This window comes from Helianthus annuus, chromosome 5 (genome assembly GCF_002127325.2).
Source record: "Helianthus annuus cultivar XRQ/B chromosome 5, HanXRQr2.0-SUNRISE, whole genome shotgun sequence".
Classification (NCBI taxonomy): domain Eukaryota; kingdom Viridiplantae; phylum Streptophyta; class Magnoliopsida; order Asterales; family Asteraceae; genus Helianthus; species Helianthus annuus.
In genome coordinates this window covers 176291822-176311339 of record NC_035437.2, presented here as the reverse complement: position 1 = coordinate 176311339, position 19518 = coordinate 176291822, and the positions used below count along the sequence as shown (strand labels likewise).

Sequence of the window (19518 nt, the reverse complement as noted above, 5' to 3'; positions counted from 1 at the left end):
ATTAAGTCGTTTTTGAGGACTAGTTACCAACCAATGAAAATATAATAAGTTTAAAGTAAAAAACGATTTTTTTTCTAATTAACTTTATGAATATAGTATTTTGTAAAGCCAAAGTAGAATGAGAAGAGGAAAATAGGTAATCAGTCGATAGAAACGGGTCAAACTTAAACATATGGTTGGCTAGTCTCATTGCCCATGTGCAACCATATAAATTGTATTTGACCAAAGAAGTCAAACATAGAATTTATATTATTAGTTTAAATGGTTTTCTTAATTTGAAACAAAAATTTACAATATTATTTCAATTTCAAAAGGTATCAAAGTGCTTTGTGGGTTAATAGTATCAAACAAGTGGAATTAAAGGGGGTGTGAAGAAGTCGCATTAAAAGGGGTGTGAGTTACATGTAAAAAAAGTTAGTTCAAAAGGTTTTATAATTTTAATTTATAACATAACTTACATGTTGTGTCTAAATTTATAAATATAATTTTAACAAAGGCTAGAAGAAAGGTTTGCTTTTATTGCCTATTTGCAACCAAAGTAGAAGGGTAGGTTTTGTGGATGACAAACGTCATCCACTCGTGGTTACTAGGAACATAGTGTTACAATATCCCAAGGTATAACAAAGACAATACTGATTATTCTAAAATGCATTTGTTAAATTATTATTGTATATAATTTATAAACTTATTAGCTATAATGATTTTTGTCCTTTTATGATTTTTTTATGATTTTTTTCTTTTCTATTTTTTGGTTTTTCTTTTTCCTTTTTAAGTTTCAATCGAACCTGGTGTTGTACATGTAACAAAACGAACGGTTTAATACTGACCAAACAACGTCAATAACGAAATTGATATTCGTTTTTATTGTTTCGATCGATGTAAACACATCTCGATATCTTTTTGGTCTTATCAATTTCGTTGACACATTCGTCTTTACTCTTGCTCTGCAAAGGGGAAGAGCAACGGGTACTGAAGCGGCATATACGAAGAATGCAACTTGCTAACGCGTCTTGGATTACCATCTTTGCTATGGATAACGATGTCATAGTCAGTTGCTAACGGATCGTTATCACAGATAATAGCACCAAGAGTTCCAGTAGATGGCATTTCATAGTTTTTTCGGGTATGACTATTGTACAGTTTTATCGCAAAATTTGGGACTTCCTGAAGAGAACATATATCTCTTGCGCTCCTGAAAAGCTTTACATACCCGTTCACATCTGAAAGAACTCGAGCAAGAGTAGAAACAATGTCTGCTGATAAAGGACTCCGAGTGTCACCTTCAAAAAACCGAAGCCTATTCTCGACCTCGTTTTCTGTATCATAAATATACATCTGAAGGAACCGTGGTTTGTTGTCCACGGGAGGACATAAGGACCCCAACCAATGTGATACCTGACCAGCAACCTTAAAAACATAGGGCCCGGGAGTATGATTAATTTCATGATCTACATGTGCACCGAAGGAAGTCATTGAGAACATGGAATTGTAAGCGCGTATATTTTCCATAAAATGCGCCATAGAATACAATTCCTTTATATAGACTGGTGGTTCCCTTGGAAAGTCAATTCGCACAGTGCCTTCTCTACAGCACATATTGTACCTTGGTCTATTTTTTTGAGGTGATGATTTCAGTCTTTCTTCGTGCCAAAAAAGAGCTCCACAATATTCACAAACATTAGTACAATCCCCCAAATCAATATACGCTGGACCAGGCGCAGGCACACTACCTGATGTTGAAGCCGTTTGTCCACTCACCTGAGTATTAGGTTGTGCGGACAATGGACTTTGAAGGACACGCTGGAACGATGAAGCCCTAAGAATTGTAGAGCGCCTTACTGACTGAGCAGCTGTTTGAGAACCGAGGATAAAACCAGAAGACGATGATGACTCCCCGCTTTCACCATCAACTACAGTTGCCTTTCGCTTCCTCTTCCTACTGGTGGATGGAGTTGACATATCTAACAAAGGCACTGGAACGAAAAGTGTAACAAAAACGCCACGCAAACCTAAAACGCTAACCAAACAAAACCTCACACTGTCTAGACTGAGCTACAACATTTAACATCAGGTTATGCAAACTCTACAACTGAAATAAAAGCATCAGGGGCAAAAACAAAACTAAATAAACACACAACCGAACATACAATAATTTGAAGTGAAGGAACATACCTTAGTCAACTATGCGAATGCACATGGAAACGCCAGTGAACCTGAGAAAAAAAACAACTAAAATAAACGCGTCATGGGAAAAAATGAAAGTAAAGAAATACACAACCGAACATACAATATTTTAAATGAAGGACCATACCTTCAACGAATATTTTCTTCAGAACTAACACTTGCTGCTGGTTGCATGTGACTGTCAACCTGCCATACCCAAAGAAAAAATTTACTATATCTTAATAAGTGGCTGAGCTTTTTGGAGGCTGTGTGCACACATAGTTGTATATAAGCCTAAAAATTAAAAAAAAAAGGTGTCATCTATCTATCTAGAAGATGTAGTATCACTCTCGCATTTCATTCACTGATTCAAATTCTTAACCAAACCTTTCTCCATGACATTGTAAAAATATGAGGAACCTACGGTCTACAATCTACAAAAATCCTATAAGCAATAAGCGCGTCTAGTACAACCGATGATCATATATATGATTATTCGCTCCGGAGAAACTAATGATATTCAGTGGGCGTCCATTTGTTTAGCCTAGGGAAAAAAAGTGCCGTTATGCCATGCGGATACTTGTTTGCCGGCACCGTTTCAGTATCCACGATGGACAATTGTCGGCCAAGAATTTACAGTTATATTTTATTTTTATTTTTTTAAATAAAATTAGCATTGAGCCTAATAATTCAAATGTCAAGTGGGATAAATTTTAAAGTGGTATCGTTATTTTAGGGTAAAATCGGTAAATACCGGTACCGGACCGTCATCGAACCGGTAGCGAAAATGTTAAAAGTCGGTACCGAGATAAAACTAAAATATTTCAAGGACATCTAACCACTATCAAAGCTATTATTCATCAAGCTAAACAAAACATGAAACAAATAACTAACCAACTGGTTCTTACTTACATATAAAACCTATTCAGATTCCTAGTTCATCATCTTTTCTACTCAAAGCAACCTCTTCTTTCACACATAAATATGAAAATGCCAAAACACGTATAATAGCATAATAGTAATGACACAATTGAAATCCACAGTTTGTGACTAAATAAAGAACTTGTCAACAAACAAATTTAACATTTTAGTCAACAATCTATACATTTTTTATTTGAAATGCGGGTAGATGGTAGCATGATCCATAGCATAAAACACCAAGTTTCCTACTTAATGAAAACGAAACGTTATTATAGTGCCACGATGGTCGATAAGTTGTATTCTCTTGTTTTGAAGACCATCAAGGGTATATCTGACCCATTAGTGTCTATATGCTTTACACAAACCATTATAACAACATACACATGAATCTAGAGTGCATCTTCCAACTCATAGGTCATAAGCCACATTTCATATAAAGGAAAAATGGTAAAGGATATAAAGCACACATGGAAACTAAGATGAGTAGCATCGCGATAACGATTGGGGTAAAAAATATAAAAAAAATCATTCCTATTCTTGATACTTTAATAGAAACATGTATGCTATAAAAGCGACAATTTTGAAAGCTTACCCTATTTGATTTCAACGTAATATAATCACATAGTAGTGGTCCGTCAGAATGCAACTACTTCATACCAAGTATCGCGGTACAACTATTAAGTATACCAAGTAAAGAAACCATTTATAATGCAATGACTCTATAGGGCATAGCATATTGTGCGTCATCTAATGTGTGTCATGTAAAGTGCGTCATGTAAACGTTTACCACGAACCTGAGTTCGTTGTTATCCTCTTCTTACAAATACTGTGACTTCATTTAATTCTAAAACCTCTTTTATCAAACATCAACAGCAATTTAGAGCAAAATCCATGTTACAGTAACCTTCAATCTCAACATAAACCAAAATTCTTCAAATTCTTGTCAAAATTAATCAAAAAATTACACCTCATCTGGGGATTTTTTTTTGATTAAAAAATACCACTCCTGTAAAAACAATCACTCAAATTTAACATTCTTCTTCCAAATTTTTTTAAAACCCCAAAATTCGCTAATTACTTTTTTTTGGAACGGGTAACTATTTTCCACGTGTAAACCCACCCTTTCGGAGCTATGTCCAAAGGCCGACTACTCGACCACCGCTCGCCCCCGTTGGACTCGAACCCGGGTTGAATCCCGAGCCGAGCCTTCACCCGGATGTCACAACCACTGCGATGCAGATGGAAGGACGCAGTCGCTAATTACTATAACCGCATGTAATTCATAAAAAAAAATCGGATACTACATGCTACTTGATGATTCGTATTGACCAATGGAATAGAAATCAAATAAGAACATCAGAGGTGTAAAATAAGATGCCACTTGCATCTTTGAAAATGAGAAAGAACGAACCCCCAAATATTTTGGGGATAAAATCAAAACCAAAAGCAAATCAATTTGAAACATTTCCTTCAAAATGCCTTTAAACCCATACTTAAAATCCTAAAACTAAAATAAGAAAAACCATATTGGAATTCATAAACTCTCAATTTAAGAACCAGCGTGAACCCTAAAACCAAAAGCATGCCCTAAATAAAACCCAATAAGAAGCAATATTTTTAAAACCACTTGAAATTTTGATGCCCAAAAGTGTTAATAACTGGAAATTAAGCAACCATACCTGTAAGGAAAGAAGCTGTAGAGAGCCAAGTGAAGAAGAAAAGGACTTAAAAGGAAGCCGTAGGGAGCCAAGTGAAGAAGAAAAAGACTTTCAATTGTGTTGTCAAACAAAATACATGCAGTGAAGAATCACATACGCGGACGCGTGTACACTTGCGAACACGTGGCACTACATACCAAGCGAGAGGGGAAAAAAGCAAAAATGGAGGAAAAAGTAAGGTATTAAGAATCGAACCTGTGATGTTTGCTAAACCAACATCCACAATTACCACCACACCAGCATTAAATAAGATGTTTAAGTTGAAATAAAATGCTATTTATAATGAAACTAAAAATGAAAAAAAAAATACTATTCATGAAGCCTCACTAACCATATTTATATAATAGTATAGCAATATTGGCTATTCAAAGTTGACTTTGCTATAGTTGATTCATCTATATATGGTTTGATGAAAATTTTGGTTTTAGTCCATTTTTATGGTTTATGTATCTATAGTTTTCATTACTTGACATTTTAGTCTATAAAATTAACAATGTGATTTGTTGGGGAATTTCATAAAACCAGATAATCAGGGAGGCATGTCGTCACTCTCGGATAATCAGGGAGGCATTTAGTCTATAAAATTAACAATATGGTTTGATTAAAACTAACCCACATCCGCTTCAGGTACTATTCGAGAACGAATTTGTTAAAGTTAGAGACTATGTTGGAAAATTTCGAAATTGCTCGGATAAATCTGAAGTCGTGTAATCACTTTCAGATCAAACAATTGGAGTGGCTACCAATCTTTGATCGGATAAAATCAGATTTGATTCTAGATTTCTGTATGAGAATTTGATTGAGAGAATTTTGAGGGATTTGACGAACTGCTGATTCGTCTAGGGTTTGGAAAAAACGTTTGAGAGAGCGTATATTCAGTTTTCCATAACTGCCTGCAGTTTTTGTTTTGAACAAAAACACCTTTGGTCCCTCATGTTTCAAAAGTGCATATTTAGCTCGACCCCAGCCAGGGGCTCTGCCCCTTGGACCCCGCCAGGGGCTGCCGCCCCTTGGACCCCGCTTCTCTCGGGGGCGCTGCCCCCTTGGATCCCCCGTTAGTCCCGATGACATTCAAATAAGCGTGCACTCTTATTTGTATGTCACGCGCAATCTCAAATTACACTAAAATATCCAACAGACTATAGCTGTAATCTATACTATATTATAATGCATGAGTGAGGGGTATTTTAAGATACCCAAAAAATAAGAACTTTTTCCCCCCTTTATTTATAGATAGACCCCTAAAATGAGGGTACTTTAGTCTTTTAAACACTATTTATTTTTTAGCCCCTAAACTTATTACGCTTAAATCCCTGAGCTTTAACCATATTATAGATAATTAGTTACACTTCCCCCCTCCACAACAAACTTATCATTTTTTTTATGTTTTCTTGACGTATTTTATAAACTATGATGTTTAAAAAAAATCTGAAGCTAGCATGACGACCATCACATTTTTGTCGACGTTTCGGTAGTTGTCTTGTTCAATATCGACGCACGGATTAAAAGGTATAAGTTGATAATGCTTTAATGTACAAGTCCATAATGCTTTAAATACTATTTATTTTTAGCCCCTAAACTTGTTACACTTAAATCCCTAAGTCTTAACAAAATTATAGATAATTAGTTACACGTTTCCCTCTCCACAACAAACTTAAAATTTTCTTTTACGTATTCTTGCCATGTCTTATAAACTATAATGTTTTAAAAAAATCTAGAGGTACTATGGCGACCTACTCACTTTTGTCGACGTTTCAATAGTTGTTTTGGTCAGTATTGACGTACGGATTAAAAAGTACAAGTTAATGATGCCTTAGTGTATAGGTGATCATTGCAAAGAAGTAGAATAATTACATAAAAAGTAATTATTGTAAGAGTTAAATTTATTGACTTTACTATTATCGAATACGTTTTGTGATGCTTGTATTTATAAATGTGTCATATCCCCCACACCAATTCAAACCACCACCTCCTAAAAAAAAGCCTTAATCCAATTTCAAATTTTAAACTCACGTTTTTTCTCTTCCTTAGTTCTCTCTCCAGTTTAAAAATTCATCACTTTCTTTCTATTCCTTGGTTATTTCTCTAATTTCAAACTCACAAGCTTTCTATGTATAGACCATCAGTATGTTCGAATTTAATTTCTTTTGTGTTATCGTTGTATGGTTGCAGATCTGCAGGACTAATCTTAAGGTGGTGATGATGAGCATTTTTAAAGTTAATTGTTGTTTCTTTCTTTTCCCATCGACGCTCAAAGGAGGGTGATGAAAGGCTGCTTCTTTTCTTAATTCTCGATCAAATTCAGGTTTGCTGACAATCCAAACTTTGATTTCTTAGGTTGGCTTTGAATAGGTTGTGATTGTAAAGGTATTGCTTTTCATTTAGGGTTCAGTGACGTACATACACTACAATACTAAATGTATCATTATGCAGATTTTATTAATGAGGTTCACAATTATAAAATTACATCACTGTTTCTTTTCTGTGTCTTCTTAGATTTGGAATGTCATCCTCTGAAATATTTTTCCTCATGTTCTGCAAACATGGGTATCATTTTGCCGTGAAGGAGCTTTCTTTGCTTAATTCAGGTAGCCACGAGAAGCAGAAGATTATTCAACTTCAACAGGTGATGTTTAAATTTCGATCAATTCTTCTTGTATATGTTATCGGTTCAATATCAATCAAATCCTAAGTTTTATACACTTAGCTTTTCTTTTTATCTTGTATTATTTTCAGTACATATCTTTATTAATCGGTTCAATCATAAGAACATAGTTCGGTATCTTGCAGCAGGCGTGGTATGTAATTCTTCTTTCATGGTCTATCTGACACAAATTCTAACACCTTGATCTTGATGATAAACACCAGGTCCATGTTGAGATCGAGTCATTTTTCGATGGCCTGGATTTCTCGGAGCCATTGACCCGAGCACATTTCGAAGAGCTGAACGATGACTTGTTTAGAAAGACAGTGGGACCTGTGAAAAAGGCCATGGAAGATGTAGGTCTGGAGAAACGCCAGATCGACGAGATTGTTCTTGTTGGAGGAATACCAGAATTCCAAAAGTTCAACAACTCCTTAGGGATTACTTTAAAGGAAAGGAACCAAACATGGATGTGAACCCTGTTGTTTAAGGAGGCATTCTGAGTGGAGAGGGTTGTGACGAATTTAAAGGTAGTTCATTTTCTCTTATCATACATGTCCTGTTTTAAGAGGCCTACAACGGGTCGGGTTGGGCTAGGTGATTAATCTTTTAAAGGCAATGTTGCAGTCTGTTGTTAACTATTTCGGCATTATTTTGATAATTTATAGGGGCATTATGTGGTAATTCTCACTCTTTATTAGGGAGTTTGAGATTGTAATCAATCACTTGATGAAGTTCCATTAATCGTAATATGTTATAATTGTGGTCACACAACTTTAGCAACATCCCACTTTCTTTTTAAGTATGGCTTAGTGAACTCTTAACACAATTGTATTCTCAACCCTTTCTGTTAAAGAAGTTGGGAAATATGATTTTGTTATATATCTGGTATTCTTCTCCCCTCTCAAATATTCTGCTAAAGAATTGCAGTTTCTTTGCAAGCACTTAAATTGGCGAACAACTTTTTAATTTAAACATTAATCACAGTATGTTAATCCCAAAGGTAGCATTCAGGAATTTCATTCTAAATGGCATTAATCAACTATTCAACTGTTTACATAGCGTGTATTTCATATTGTATCTTACTAACATTGCCTTTACAAAAATTTGAGTATATGCTGGTTGCAGGTTGATCTAAAGACATTTATGCTTGAAGTCTGTATGGATCCTTAGGGTCATAGACTTAGGCTAAATGTAATTTCTACTTAAATTAATTGTAAGATATAATATAAAATTTTTAAATAGTGTTAATAAGTTGTTATGTATAGCTAAAAAATTAAATTTCTGAATCTTAGATGGGATCTTATTAACGTCTTTTATCTTATTTTTGGTTTTAAAAGATTTTGATCAAACATTTGAATATAAAGAGATAGGATTGGTAATTTGCAACTTTTTAAGAGGCACAGTGCTTCAAAGCACGATGTACAACATGTTACACCTACAACTTTAAGGGTTTTTAAGAGGTGCAAATATTAAAGCATAATTTACAAGTCTTTGAAGCCAAGGAAAAAAGCGGGGATGGCATTAGCGTTTCTTTTCAAATCTAAACTAGAATTACGACCCGCCGCAATGCGGCGGGGATTCTTTAGTTATAACTAAGTCGATTTAGAACGCGCACGTTATGTTGAACCTGTCAAACGGGAAAAAATAGACGATGTAAAAACATTCACCCACACACGCACATTGCGTCGTGTTAACTCGCAAAATTTAGAACGAAACGTAAAAACGCTAAACCAAAGACGCACGTTGCGATGTGTTAAGTCACAAAATTTAGAACGAAGCATAAAGCGAAAAAATTTGCGAAAAATGAAAACTATAAAGGACCAAAGTTGAAAGTAAAAAAATCTGTGAGGATAGATTGCAAAAGATAAAAAGTTTTGTGTTAAAAGTAAAAAAACAAATAGTTTTGGGTTAAAAGTAATTTATGAAATACTTTTGGGTGAAAAGTAAAAAAATATTTTTTTTTTTGAAAAACCCCCAAAGCCAAGGTTACAACAACCATATGCATAACCATTTTTTCTTTGAAAAACCCCAAAGCCAAGATTACAATACGTAAGTAAAAAAAAAAAAATCAAAGTGGTTAAATCGCAAAAGATGGAAACTTTTGAATTGGAAGTAAAAAATCAAATTAATCAAAGGGGTTAAATTACTAAAGATTAAAACTTTAAACTTAAATCGTCAAAGATTAAAATTTTAGGGTTAAAAAGGAAACAAAGATTAAAAATTTTAAACGTAAATTGTCAAAGAATAAACTTTAGGGTAAATTGTCAAAGAATATAACTTTAGGGTTAAAAAGGAAACAAAGATTAAAAGTTTAAACTTAAATTGTCAAACATTAAAACTTTAGGGTTAAAAAGGAAAGTTTCCATTTTTTTTTGGAAAAACTCCCAAAGCTAACATTACAACACATATATGCATAATTAAGTTGCTTCTTTATAGTGTTTAATTTCTTAGATGTTGCCCCTTTTCGGTTATTTTATTGAAATCTCTATAAATTCGTATACTGAAGACATGGGCTGAGGTAATGAGGAAGATGGATTACTTTTCTTTTGTTTTATTGATTACACTGATGTTTTTATGAGTTATAATTGTATCTGCCATAACCAAAGATGATAATTTTTGGATTTTTAACCATCTTTTTTACCAACTATGGTGCACAAAGCAATCGAAGGACTTGAGCTACGTGAATTACCAGCTCATCTCAACTCTCCTCTACTCTACTTTACTCGGACTTTTATTAGATGTTTGTTAATTACTTGCATAATCTTTATAACCGTATATGTTTTCCACATGTTAACTAACTATAACTAATTAATTTGTAACTGTGTAATCGGACTTTTTATTTGTTCTCTTATTTTTCTTGTCCATATTTTTTATGGGTACATTTTATGAATCAATGCAACTTTTTAAATCATTTCGGATTTACATTAGAATCAATACGCCCCTCGGGGGCGGTAAATTATTTTTCTTATTAAAATGTTTAGTTAAAAGAACAAAATTAAACATGTGTTTATTAAAATCAATTCCACGTATAAGTTAAACAATCCCCATTTCAAATTAGTTAATTTTGTTATCTTCTACTTGTTCATGAATCACTAATGTATATTGTGTCGCCAGTTCCTTATATTGCTTGATAAGAATAAGAATGTAGCACGTGAGGATTGATAATTTGACTTAATTGAGTTGTAAGATACTACATAATAAGAAAATTAACATACATACTATACAATATATTACGAGAAGATTGGTAAACTAGCCATAAATGAGTACTACATTGTAAATTGTAGCTCCCGCCGCATCGCGCGGGCTTCCTGCTAGTTTTGAAAATATAGAGACTAAAGGTGAAATCAGAGCAAACCATATAAACTACCCGGATACTTTACTCTATTTTGTTTTAGTTAGTTGAGAAATATATAGAGTAACTCCCCGTAATATGAACGGGGCATACTAGTTTATTTTAAAGAAACAGAATAAAGAAAAGAAGTGTAGGGATAGGGTGGATATTGCATAGGGATTGAGTGAAGAACCCGCCATATTTGGCGATGGCTGCTGCATGGACCCCGATTACTTTATTCTATTTCTTTTTATTTTTATAGCTACTACTTTTATGTTATTCTATAAATCGTTACTATTAAAAAGACCAAGCTTAATTTATAAATTACGAGACCCATGAGTCCCAATTCCCGTTAAAACAGTTGGCTGTTAAAGCACAATTATAATGAAAAAAATGCAGTGGTCAAGAACTTTGTCGCACGATATTTACATACGCAACGATTTTGACAAATCAAACGTTTGCGAGTGATACTGTTGGCATTAGTAATTCTTCGTCCATTCTGAGAATTTGGTCCAGCGGTTAATTGATCTGCCCTCTCTAGTGGAGACGCACGTTCAATTTCCGTTTTGGCCATTTTCGATGGACATATGGGTGAATTGACAAATCGGGGCTTTAATCCTGGGTTCGAACTTGACGGGGGCTGAAGGTTTACGAATTCCATCCGGTTCCCACGCATTAGGGGGCATGGTCTCATGGCGGTCGAGGAGTCGACCTTGACATAGCCCCGAGTAGGATGGATTTACACGTAAGATTCTTTACCGTTCCATAAGTTTTTCTTTTTACTTAAAAAGAGTCTCATAACAATGCTATTGTTCCAAAACGATTTTTAGAACATTAGTGGGTTGCTTTAAGAATAGAGAGGCATACAACCTAACACCACGAAATAATAAACGGTTTTTGTAAGTAACCATGCCACCAATCACTATCTATTTTGCTGGTTGAAGCTCTAAACTATAGTATTATATTATACTTAACTTTATTTAGTCGATTTTATATTTCTTTTCTTTTTATAAATTTCAAATACTGGACGAAGGTGTGTTTTTTATATAAATCCAACTAGGTTATAACCTCGTGTATTACACGGGTTGAGTAAATCTTCTATACTATATAATAAAAGAAACCAATTTTGGGACACTTGTCATCATATTAGGTAATGTATCTTATAGATAATTATTATTTAGTTTAATCTCTTCTAATTAAATATAGATAACCATTCTATTAAATATTATTTAATTTAATATGTTAATGATAATTACTATTTAGTTTAATTTTAATTTAATCTCTTTTAGAAAAAAATTCATAATTAGTTTATTAACCAAACACATTCTTTATTAAAATATCTATCGATAAATTTTAACTTCGTTTGATGAAAAGAATTAGAACTGAAGTTGGCTTAAAATTCATATTCATAATTAGTTTATTAACAAAACATATTTTTTATTAAAATATCTAACAATAAATTTTAAACTTCTTTTGATGAAAAGAAATAAAATTGAAGTTCGCTTCCGTTTTTTTTTCTTTCGAAAAAATTAAAGTAAATTGTCATTTTAGTCTCTGAGGTTTGTCCAAATTTACCATTTTAGTCCAAATTGTTTTTTCCCCTCTGGGTCCCCGACTTTTCCCATTCTATTAAATATTGTTTAATTTAATATGTTAATGATAATTATTATTTAGTTTAATTTTAATTTAATCTCTTTTAGAAAAAAATTCATAATTAGTTTATTAACCAAACACATTCTTTATTAAAATATCTATCGATAAATTTTAACTTCGTTTGATGAAAAGAATTAGAACTGAAGTTGGCTTAAAATTCATATTCATATTAACAAAACATATTTTTTATTAAAATATCTAACGATAAATTTTAAACTTCTTTTGATGAAAAGAAATAGAATTGAAGTTCGCTTCCGTTTTTTTTTCTTTTGAAAAAATTAAAGTAAATTGTCATTTTAGTCTCTAAGGTTTGTCCAAATTTACCATTTTAGTCCAAATTGTTGTTTCCCCTCTGGGTCCCCGACTTTTCCCTTTTATTGTCATTTTGATCATTTTGTCTAACTCCATCCAAAAACCCCACTTTTAACCAGGGGTGTTTTGGGGATTAATTTTAAAAATGTTTTTACTTGCAGGTTTGATCCATTCTTTTAAAATGGGGTTTTTGGATGGAGTTAGGCAACATAATCAAAATGACAACAAAAGAGAAAAGTCAGGGACCAAGAGAGGAAAAAAAACTATTTGGTATAAAATGTCAAATTTGGACAAACCTCGATGACTAAAATGGCAATTTACTCAAAAAAATTACCTACATCTACCAAGTAAATTAAAGAAACTAGAGCATACTGATAAAAATTAATTGCCATATATATGACCTAAACTAATTAAAATAAATTACTATCTCATGAAGTTCATCATTTTTTTTCTGTCCGGTATTTTTTCGCTTATGATAAGTGGGATGGCTTGATGATATAATCTATTTAAATAATTTAAACTGCAATATAAATTATATAACTAAATCTATCTATCAATCTATATATATACACACACACATATAATAAAGTAAACCAATTTAAGACACATGACAATCATCAAGACTATCTAGAATTCTATTTTCCCATCTAAAACATAATCGTTGGCTTTGTTGTTATTAGCTTGAATAATGGTCCTGTTTTTTACAAATAATTAATTAGTGTGTCAAATATGATGAAATTACTATTTTAGCGATTTATCCATTTTTTTTAAATTAGAATGTTATAGAACAGTTTGTGCATTAAAACATACTTTGGCCGGCTTTTGATCTATTTGACCTGTTTTGTTTTATAAAACGTCCCATGTACAAGCGTTGGAGGTAAATTCACTCGAATCAACCCAATCAACTAAAGTGATTGGGTCTAGATTGCCACTTTACTCATTGCTTAGCTGTATAATATTACAAGCACATTACAATAATTTTTTAAGTCAGGCTCTATCAAACATATCATATTTACTGGTGGAAACTAACGCAACTAGAGCCTTGGCTGGAGGGATGTCGGATGGGGCTGCTCTATTGTTTGTTGCCCCTGCCATCGCATTTGCGAGACAGTGGCAACTAAGAGAGTATATATAACAACAATCATCGAAAGTCAAAACAGTTTCTCTTATGCTTCTATATATTTTTATAAATAGCAAATATGACGATGTTTCATTCTTTTAATGTCGTATATCCACCATTGCCATGCATCTAATCATGAACCTTATATATACAAGGGCGGGCTCAAGTGTTAAGGGAAAATGTTATGGGGTTCGAAGGGTGGAAACAACTGAATTTGGATCATATATGAGGAAAAGCATAGCAGAAGCAAGAGACAGAGGAAAAGAAATGCTTGGTAGAACTTACTTTTTCTAAACCTAATTTCGAATTTCATTTCTTGATTTGTAACTTTTCTGGGCATATACTTATGTAATCCTCACTTTGATTTCTTTTTTTCTTGCAGAAACTATATTTATTATAGGTTTATAGTTTTGTGGTGTTTAGCAGCACTTAAATTGAATGGATTTATGTTTTATTGTATTATTTCAGTTTATTTACAGTATTATTTGGAATTTGGAAGGATGATTGATTTTAGGCAAATAATGAATATTATTACTGTACTGATACTCTTAACAGTAAACTTCACATATAACTTTAGATTGAACGTTTTAAAGTTTGGTTTCATTTTAGACAATTAAACCTTTAAAGTATTTTCATTGGTTAAACCGCGTGTACACGCGGGGTTTAACCTAGTAAATTTATATACTAAATAATAAAACATTATATCTTTAAAAACTTCCTTTATTGCACGGATTGAATAAATATAATTTTATATATTAAATAATAAAAAAGTTATATATATAAGAACCATATTGTACGGGTTGAATTAATATAATTTTATATACGAAATAAAAAAAGTTATGTCTTTAAAACCACATGTATTATACGGGTTGAATAAATGTAATATTGTTTACCAAATAATAAAATAATACATCTTTAAAACCTCATTTATTACACGAGTTAAGTAAATGTAATTTTATATACCAAATAATAAAAAAGTTAGTAAATGTAAATTTGTATAGTGAAAATAAAAATATTTAATATATTAATACAAAGTTTGGTTTTCGTGATAAATAATTTGTTTTATTTAAAATGTTTTAAATCAGATAATATTTTATTAGAAAAATAGAAGAATGGTATTCGAAATTTAAAGTATGATAAAATTTAATATTAGCTCATTATTCATTTATTTATTTAATTAATATAAGATAAGTTTGGAAGTGAGGGGAGAAAGTCATAAAATAAATACCTACAATAAACGACATGTGTCACACATTAATGTTCTGTTATATAGTATAGTATAGATAAAAGTTTAGATTGATATAAATAGATTATTTTGTTGTAGCAAAATTTGTTAACGAAGTCTCAATAAATTTAACCCATTATTTAAAACTCCGTAAATGTATAAATGATAAATAATATTAGTCAGAGTAAATTACGATTTTAGGCCCTGTGGTTATATCACTTTTACCCTTTTAGCCCAAAAAAGAATTTTTTTAACATCTGAGTCCCCAACGTCTTTTTTTTTCTAACCCTTTTGGCCCCTAACACTAACCCCATCCATTAAATGTTAGGGGCCAAAAGGGTTAGGAAAAAGACGTTAGGGGCCAAAAAGATTAGAAAAAAAGATGTTAGGGACTCAGATGTTAAAAAATCTTTTTGGGCTAAAAGAGTAAAAGTGATATAATCACAGAGGCCAAAATCGTAATTTACTCTATTAGTTAAATAAATCTACTATAATAAAAGAAACCAAGTTTTGGACACGTGTCATTCATAGAAGGTATCATCAAATCTATACTTATCTTATATGAACTAAATAAATAAATAATAAATTAATATTAAATTTTATCATGCTTTAATAATATATTATCTTAAAATCTAAATTATTAATTTAATATATTTTTAAAACAAATAACTATCTTTCCTACTTATCTTATCTTTCTATCCTAATAAACAAAAAATCTTTTTTGGACATGTGTCATTCTCTGGTAATTTCTTACCCTTATTTTTTTATTTATCTCTTTTATTAAATAATAATAATAATAATAATAATAGTAGTAATAATCATCAATTTAACTAAATCTATTTATCTCTTTTATTTTTATAATCTGAAATCCATTAATCTATTTTAAGGATTACATATTTTTATATAAAAAAATATTAATAAATACATAAAAAAAACAATAACGGATACATTCAAATTGCTTTGAACCGATTAATTTATTATTTAATTAACATTTTAATAAGCACCTTTATTTAACTAAATTCCATATTAATTTGTTAGCAAACTATCATGTTATAATACAAAAAGAAAACTATTATTTTAATTATTAATGCTTGAAAAAAATCGGAGTGTTACAAATTTTAAGAAAGAGAAAAACCAAATAGCCACAAAACTTGATAAATTATATAGGGGATAATGTTGTTATACATAAAAAAATATATATTTTTTAGTATAACTATTAATGTATATGTATGACAAAAAGTAATATTGTTTTATTAATATTATTATTATCACTGTTATTTGTATTATTTATAATTACTACCATTATTATTATTATTGTACCTTTTTGATATTGATATATTTGTGTATGAGATTTTAATCAAGTTACCGGAAAAGTCTACGAGCCAGTCTAGGAATGTGCGTAAGCAGTGACTGACATTGGCTTATATTAATTGTTATGTAGCATTGCGACTGTATATCCATAGATCTCCACTTCCACTATCTGTCGGTTTTGCAATGACAATTAATATAAGCCAATGTCAGTCACTATCCAAGGTTTGTTTGTTTTTAGCATTACTGGATTCATCCATAGTCAATTGTATCTGGCATTATTAATAATTAAAAGTAGAGACATGTAAAACTACTAATTCTAGATAGAGATAGTAAAGTTATGAATAAAAGATGTAATGTTGTGTACAAATAAATATATAGATATTTATGAACGATGTGAATATTTTTTGGATTCAAATTACTTTCGGTAATATGCGAGTTATAATTGTAACATTTTATTTCTCATTACATAAATATAATGTAGTACGTAAATACAATAATAAGTATTATATAATATATTTATTTTTGTATTATTTTCAACGACAATTTAATTACATGCTTTTTGATGAATTTTATAACACTAACATACATCATCTTTATATTAATCCATTCATGTCAATTTGGTATATAAATATCTTCGTCTTTGGTTTGCATTTACAAGAAATATTTATTATAAAGTATAAATTGTTCAAACCCGTGTAACACACGGGGAACTAACCTAGTAATATTATAAATGAGAAGAAGATTAAACTAAATAATAATTATCCATAAGAAATTAAACTAAATAATATTTAGTAGGAGAATTATCTATAATTAATTAGAAAATATTAAATTAAAATAATACTTATCTATAAAACATAGTCTAATATGATGACAAGTGTCCGCAAAATGATTTCTTTTATTATATAGTATAGATACGAATCACTTTTAATTTAGCTTTTACAATATATAATTTGAATTAAAAAGAGATTAAATAACGAGCCTCACAATTCGACTTTCTTTTTCAAACAATGAGACTAAAGAGCTGTTTGGCAACTTCTGAACCATTAAGTGCTAAATCAGTAAGAAGTCTGAACCATTAAGAGTCAGTATAATGTTTAACAATTCAGCGGCAAATGTCTGACCAATTCAGATTAGTGGTTTTAACCATGCAGACTTAGTATAATGCTTAACCATTCAGAGGTAAATATCTGAACCATTCAGACATCTGCTTGTGAAACAAACAGTTTGAACCATTAAGTGCTGAATCAGTAAGAGGTCTGAACCATTAAGAGTTAAACAAACAACCCCTAAGACATACATTAAGTTTAAGTTTAAAGGAAGAATAATGAAATATATATATATATATATATATATATATATATATATATGTGTGTGTGTGTGTGTGTGTGATATATTATAACTGAATCCATAAGATATTTTAGTGATAACGACAATTTCTATGATTTAGGATGTCACAACACGAATCTAATAAAATATGCATGGTTTAGGTTTAGTTTAAACGAGTTCGGATCTTTTTTCTGTCAAACATGCACACAAAATTCTGGGTAAACTAGATGTTGTTGACTTGGCGATTTCGTAGGTTGACTCATTATTATTATGCTTCTTAAAATACGTTTTTTAAAAGTTAAAACTCCTTATATTACGTCAAGATTTGATATATAAAAGAAAAAAATGGTCATTAGATTAAAAGTAGTTATTTTATATACAATTTTATTTTTTGCTGTAATTTGTAATTTTAGAGTATTAATATATCAAAATATATGTCGTGTTTGATTTCATGAGTTTGATACGATTTTAGGATCCGTGTTATATTTCCATTTATATATATGGTGAACTAGCAAACACGATTCATTTAACATCGCTTAATTTTATAAGGTTCATCCTTTTCAAGTTACTCCCTTCTTTTTGGTAACACGTAACCAAGGCCCAAATACAAGGAGGGTACGAAGGTGGGCACTTAGCCTATTTAAAAAGGCCTCTGATTTTTTAGGACCCAAATTTTATGGTCTAATATAAAATATTTTTTCCCAGAAAGTTTCAATCTAGTGATTTTACATTCATGCTTCTTATTGGGTAGCTTACTCTCAAGTCTCAACCCAACAAACACAACAAATAATAGTCTAACTCTAAAAGACATGTAGCAAACAGCAATATAACACTTTTAACAAAATTCCATACCAACCAGAAACATATTAATAAATTTAAAAAAAAAAAAACATATGCTGTTGTTGTAAAATAAAGACAGCCTGCATGTAAGTAAGTAACTAACTCAAGGACGATTGTTGTTCTTGTCTTGTTGGCTTCCAAGTCATTGTTGATCTTGTCATGTATGTTGGATCCCTTGATGAGCTTCCAAGTTTTGTTTATCGTCCCAAGTAATCGTGATGTAAATTAAGTCCTTGACGACGAGGATAAAGAAGCATATAACTTCCATTCCAATGGATGGATATATGACCGAATACACAATCCAATCGATATTTTTGGGGACAAATAACACAAACACAAGTGCAAGAGGTACAAGAACAAGTCCTAAGCAAGTGAAAATAGAAACGCATGAACTCTTGTTGAGGTTCTTGTCATCATTATCATCTCTAAAACACATAATCATAATGCATGCAAATAATGCAAATATGCTCCCAAAGAAGACATAACTGAATAAATAGCACGCCAAGTTGTCTCCGGGTAAGATTTCCAACACCTTCAAAAGCGAGAAAGGAGCAAAGCTTGTCGAGAAGAGACCAATAAATTGCAAAATGGTGTAACATTTACCCCTTATATTTGTACAAAGCAAAATCCCAGACGTGACTTCAACCATAATTAATGCAACAATAGCAACGATCATAAACACTCTGTTTCCGTTGATCTCAAAAGCAGATTGATTTTCTTTCATCATTTGAGTTCGAATATTCGTTAATGCCAACATGAACGCAATGCTATGCAAAGATAGGGCGAGCATCAAGATCCTGAAACACGAAAGTTTACTTTTTTTATCACAGCGGGAAAAGTAGGAAACTCAATCAAAATGAAACTTACTCGGAATTGGAACGTGATGGCGACGACTCCATGTGTATAGTATGATAGCTTTCACACCTAACAAAATATGACCTTCACTTCCAC

General features: G+C 31.5%; 1 protein-coding gene and 2 long non-coding RNA genes across 4 annotated transcripts; 1 reads left to right on the top strand and 2 right to left on the bottom strand.

The window, feature by feature from the left end:
* Nucleotides 1-2171: 2171 nt before the first annotated feature.
* LOC118492437 lies at nucleotides 2172-4914 on the bottom strand. The gene is made up of 3 exons (XR_004893692.1): nucleotides 4764-4914; nucleotides 2312-2370; nucleotides 2172-2213 (listed from the first exon to the last, which is right to left on the bottom strand). It is a non-coding gene; the product is annotated as an uncharacterized LOC118492437 (long non-coding RNA).
* Nucleotides 4915-6770: 1856 nt separating this feature from the next.
* On the top strand, nucleotides 6771-8709 carry LOC110939504. Of its 2 annotated transcripts, XR_002592306.2 has the most exons (4): nucleotides 6771-6878; nucleotides 6975-7107; nucleotides 7299-7600; nucleotides 7671-8709. It is a non-coding gene; the product is annotated as an uncharacterized LOC110939504 (long non-coding RNA). The 2 variants fall into 2 exon arrangements; XR_004893691.1 differs by having other exon boundaries at nucleotides 7299-8709.
* Nucleotides 8710-18615: 9906 nt separating this feature from the next.
* LOC118492436 lies at nucleotides 18616-19518 on the bottom strand. The gene is made up of 2 exons (XM_035990443.1): nucleotides 19435-19518; nucleotides 18616-19364 (listed from the first exon to the last, which is right to left on the bottom strand). Exons 1-2 carry the CDS (start codon nucleotides 19464-19466, stop codon nucleotides 18725-18727), a joined length of 672 nt encoding a protein of 223 aa, XP_035846336.1. The 5' UTR covers nucleotides 19467-19518; the 3' UTR covers nucleotides 18616-18724.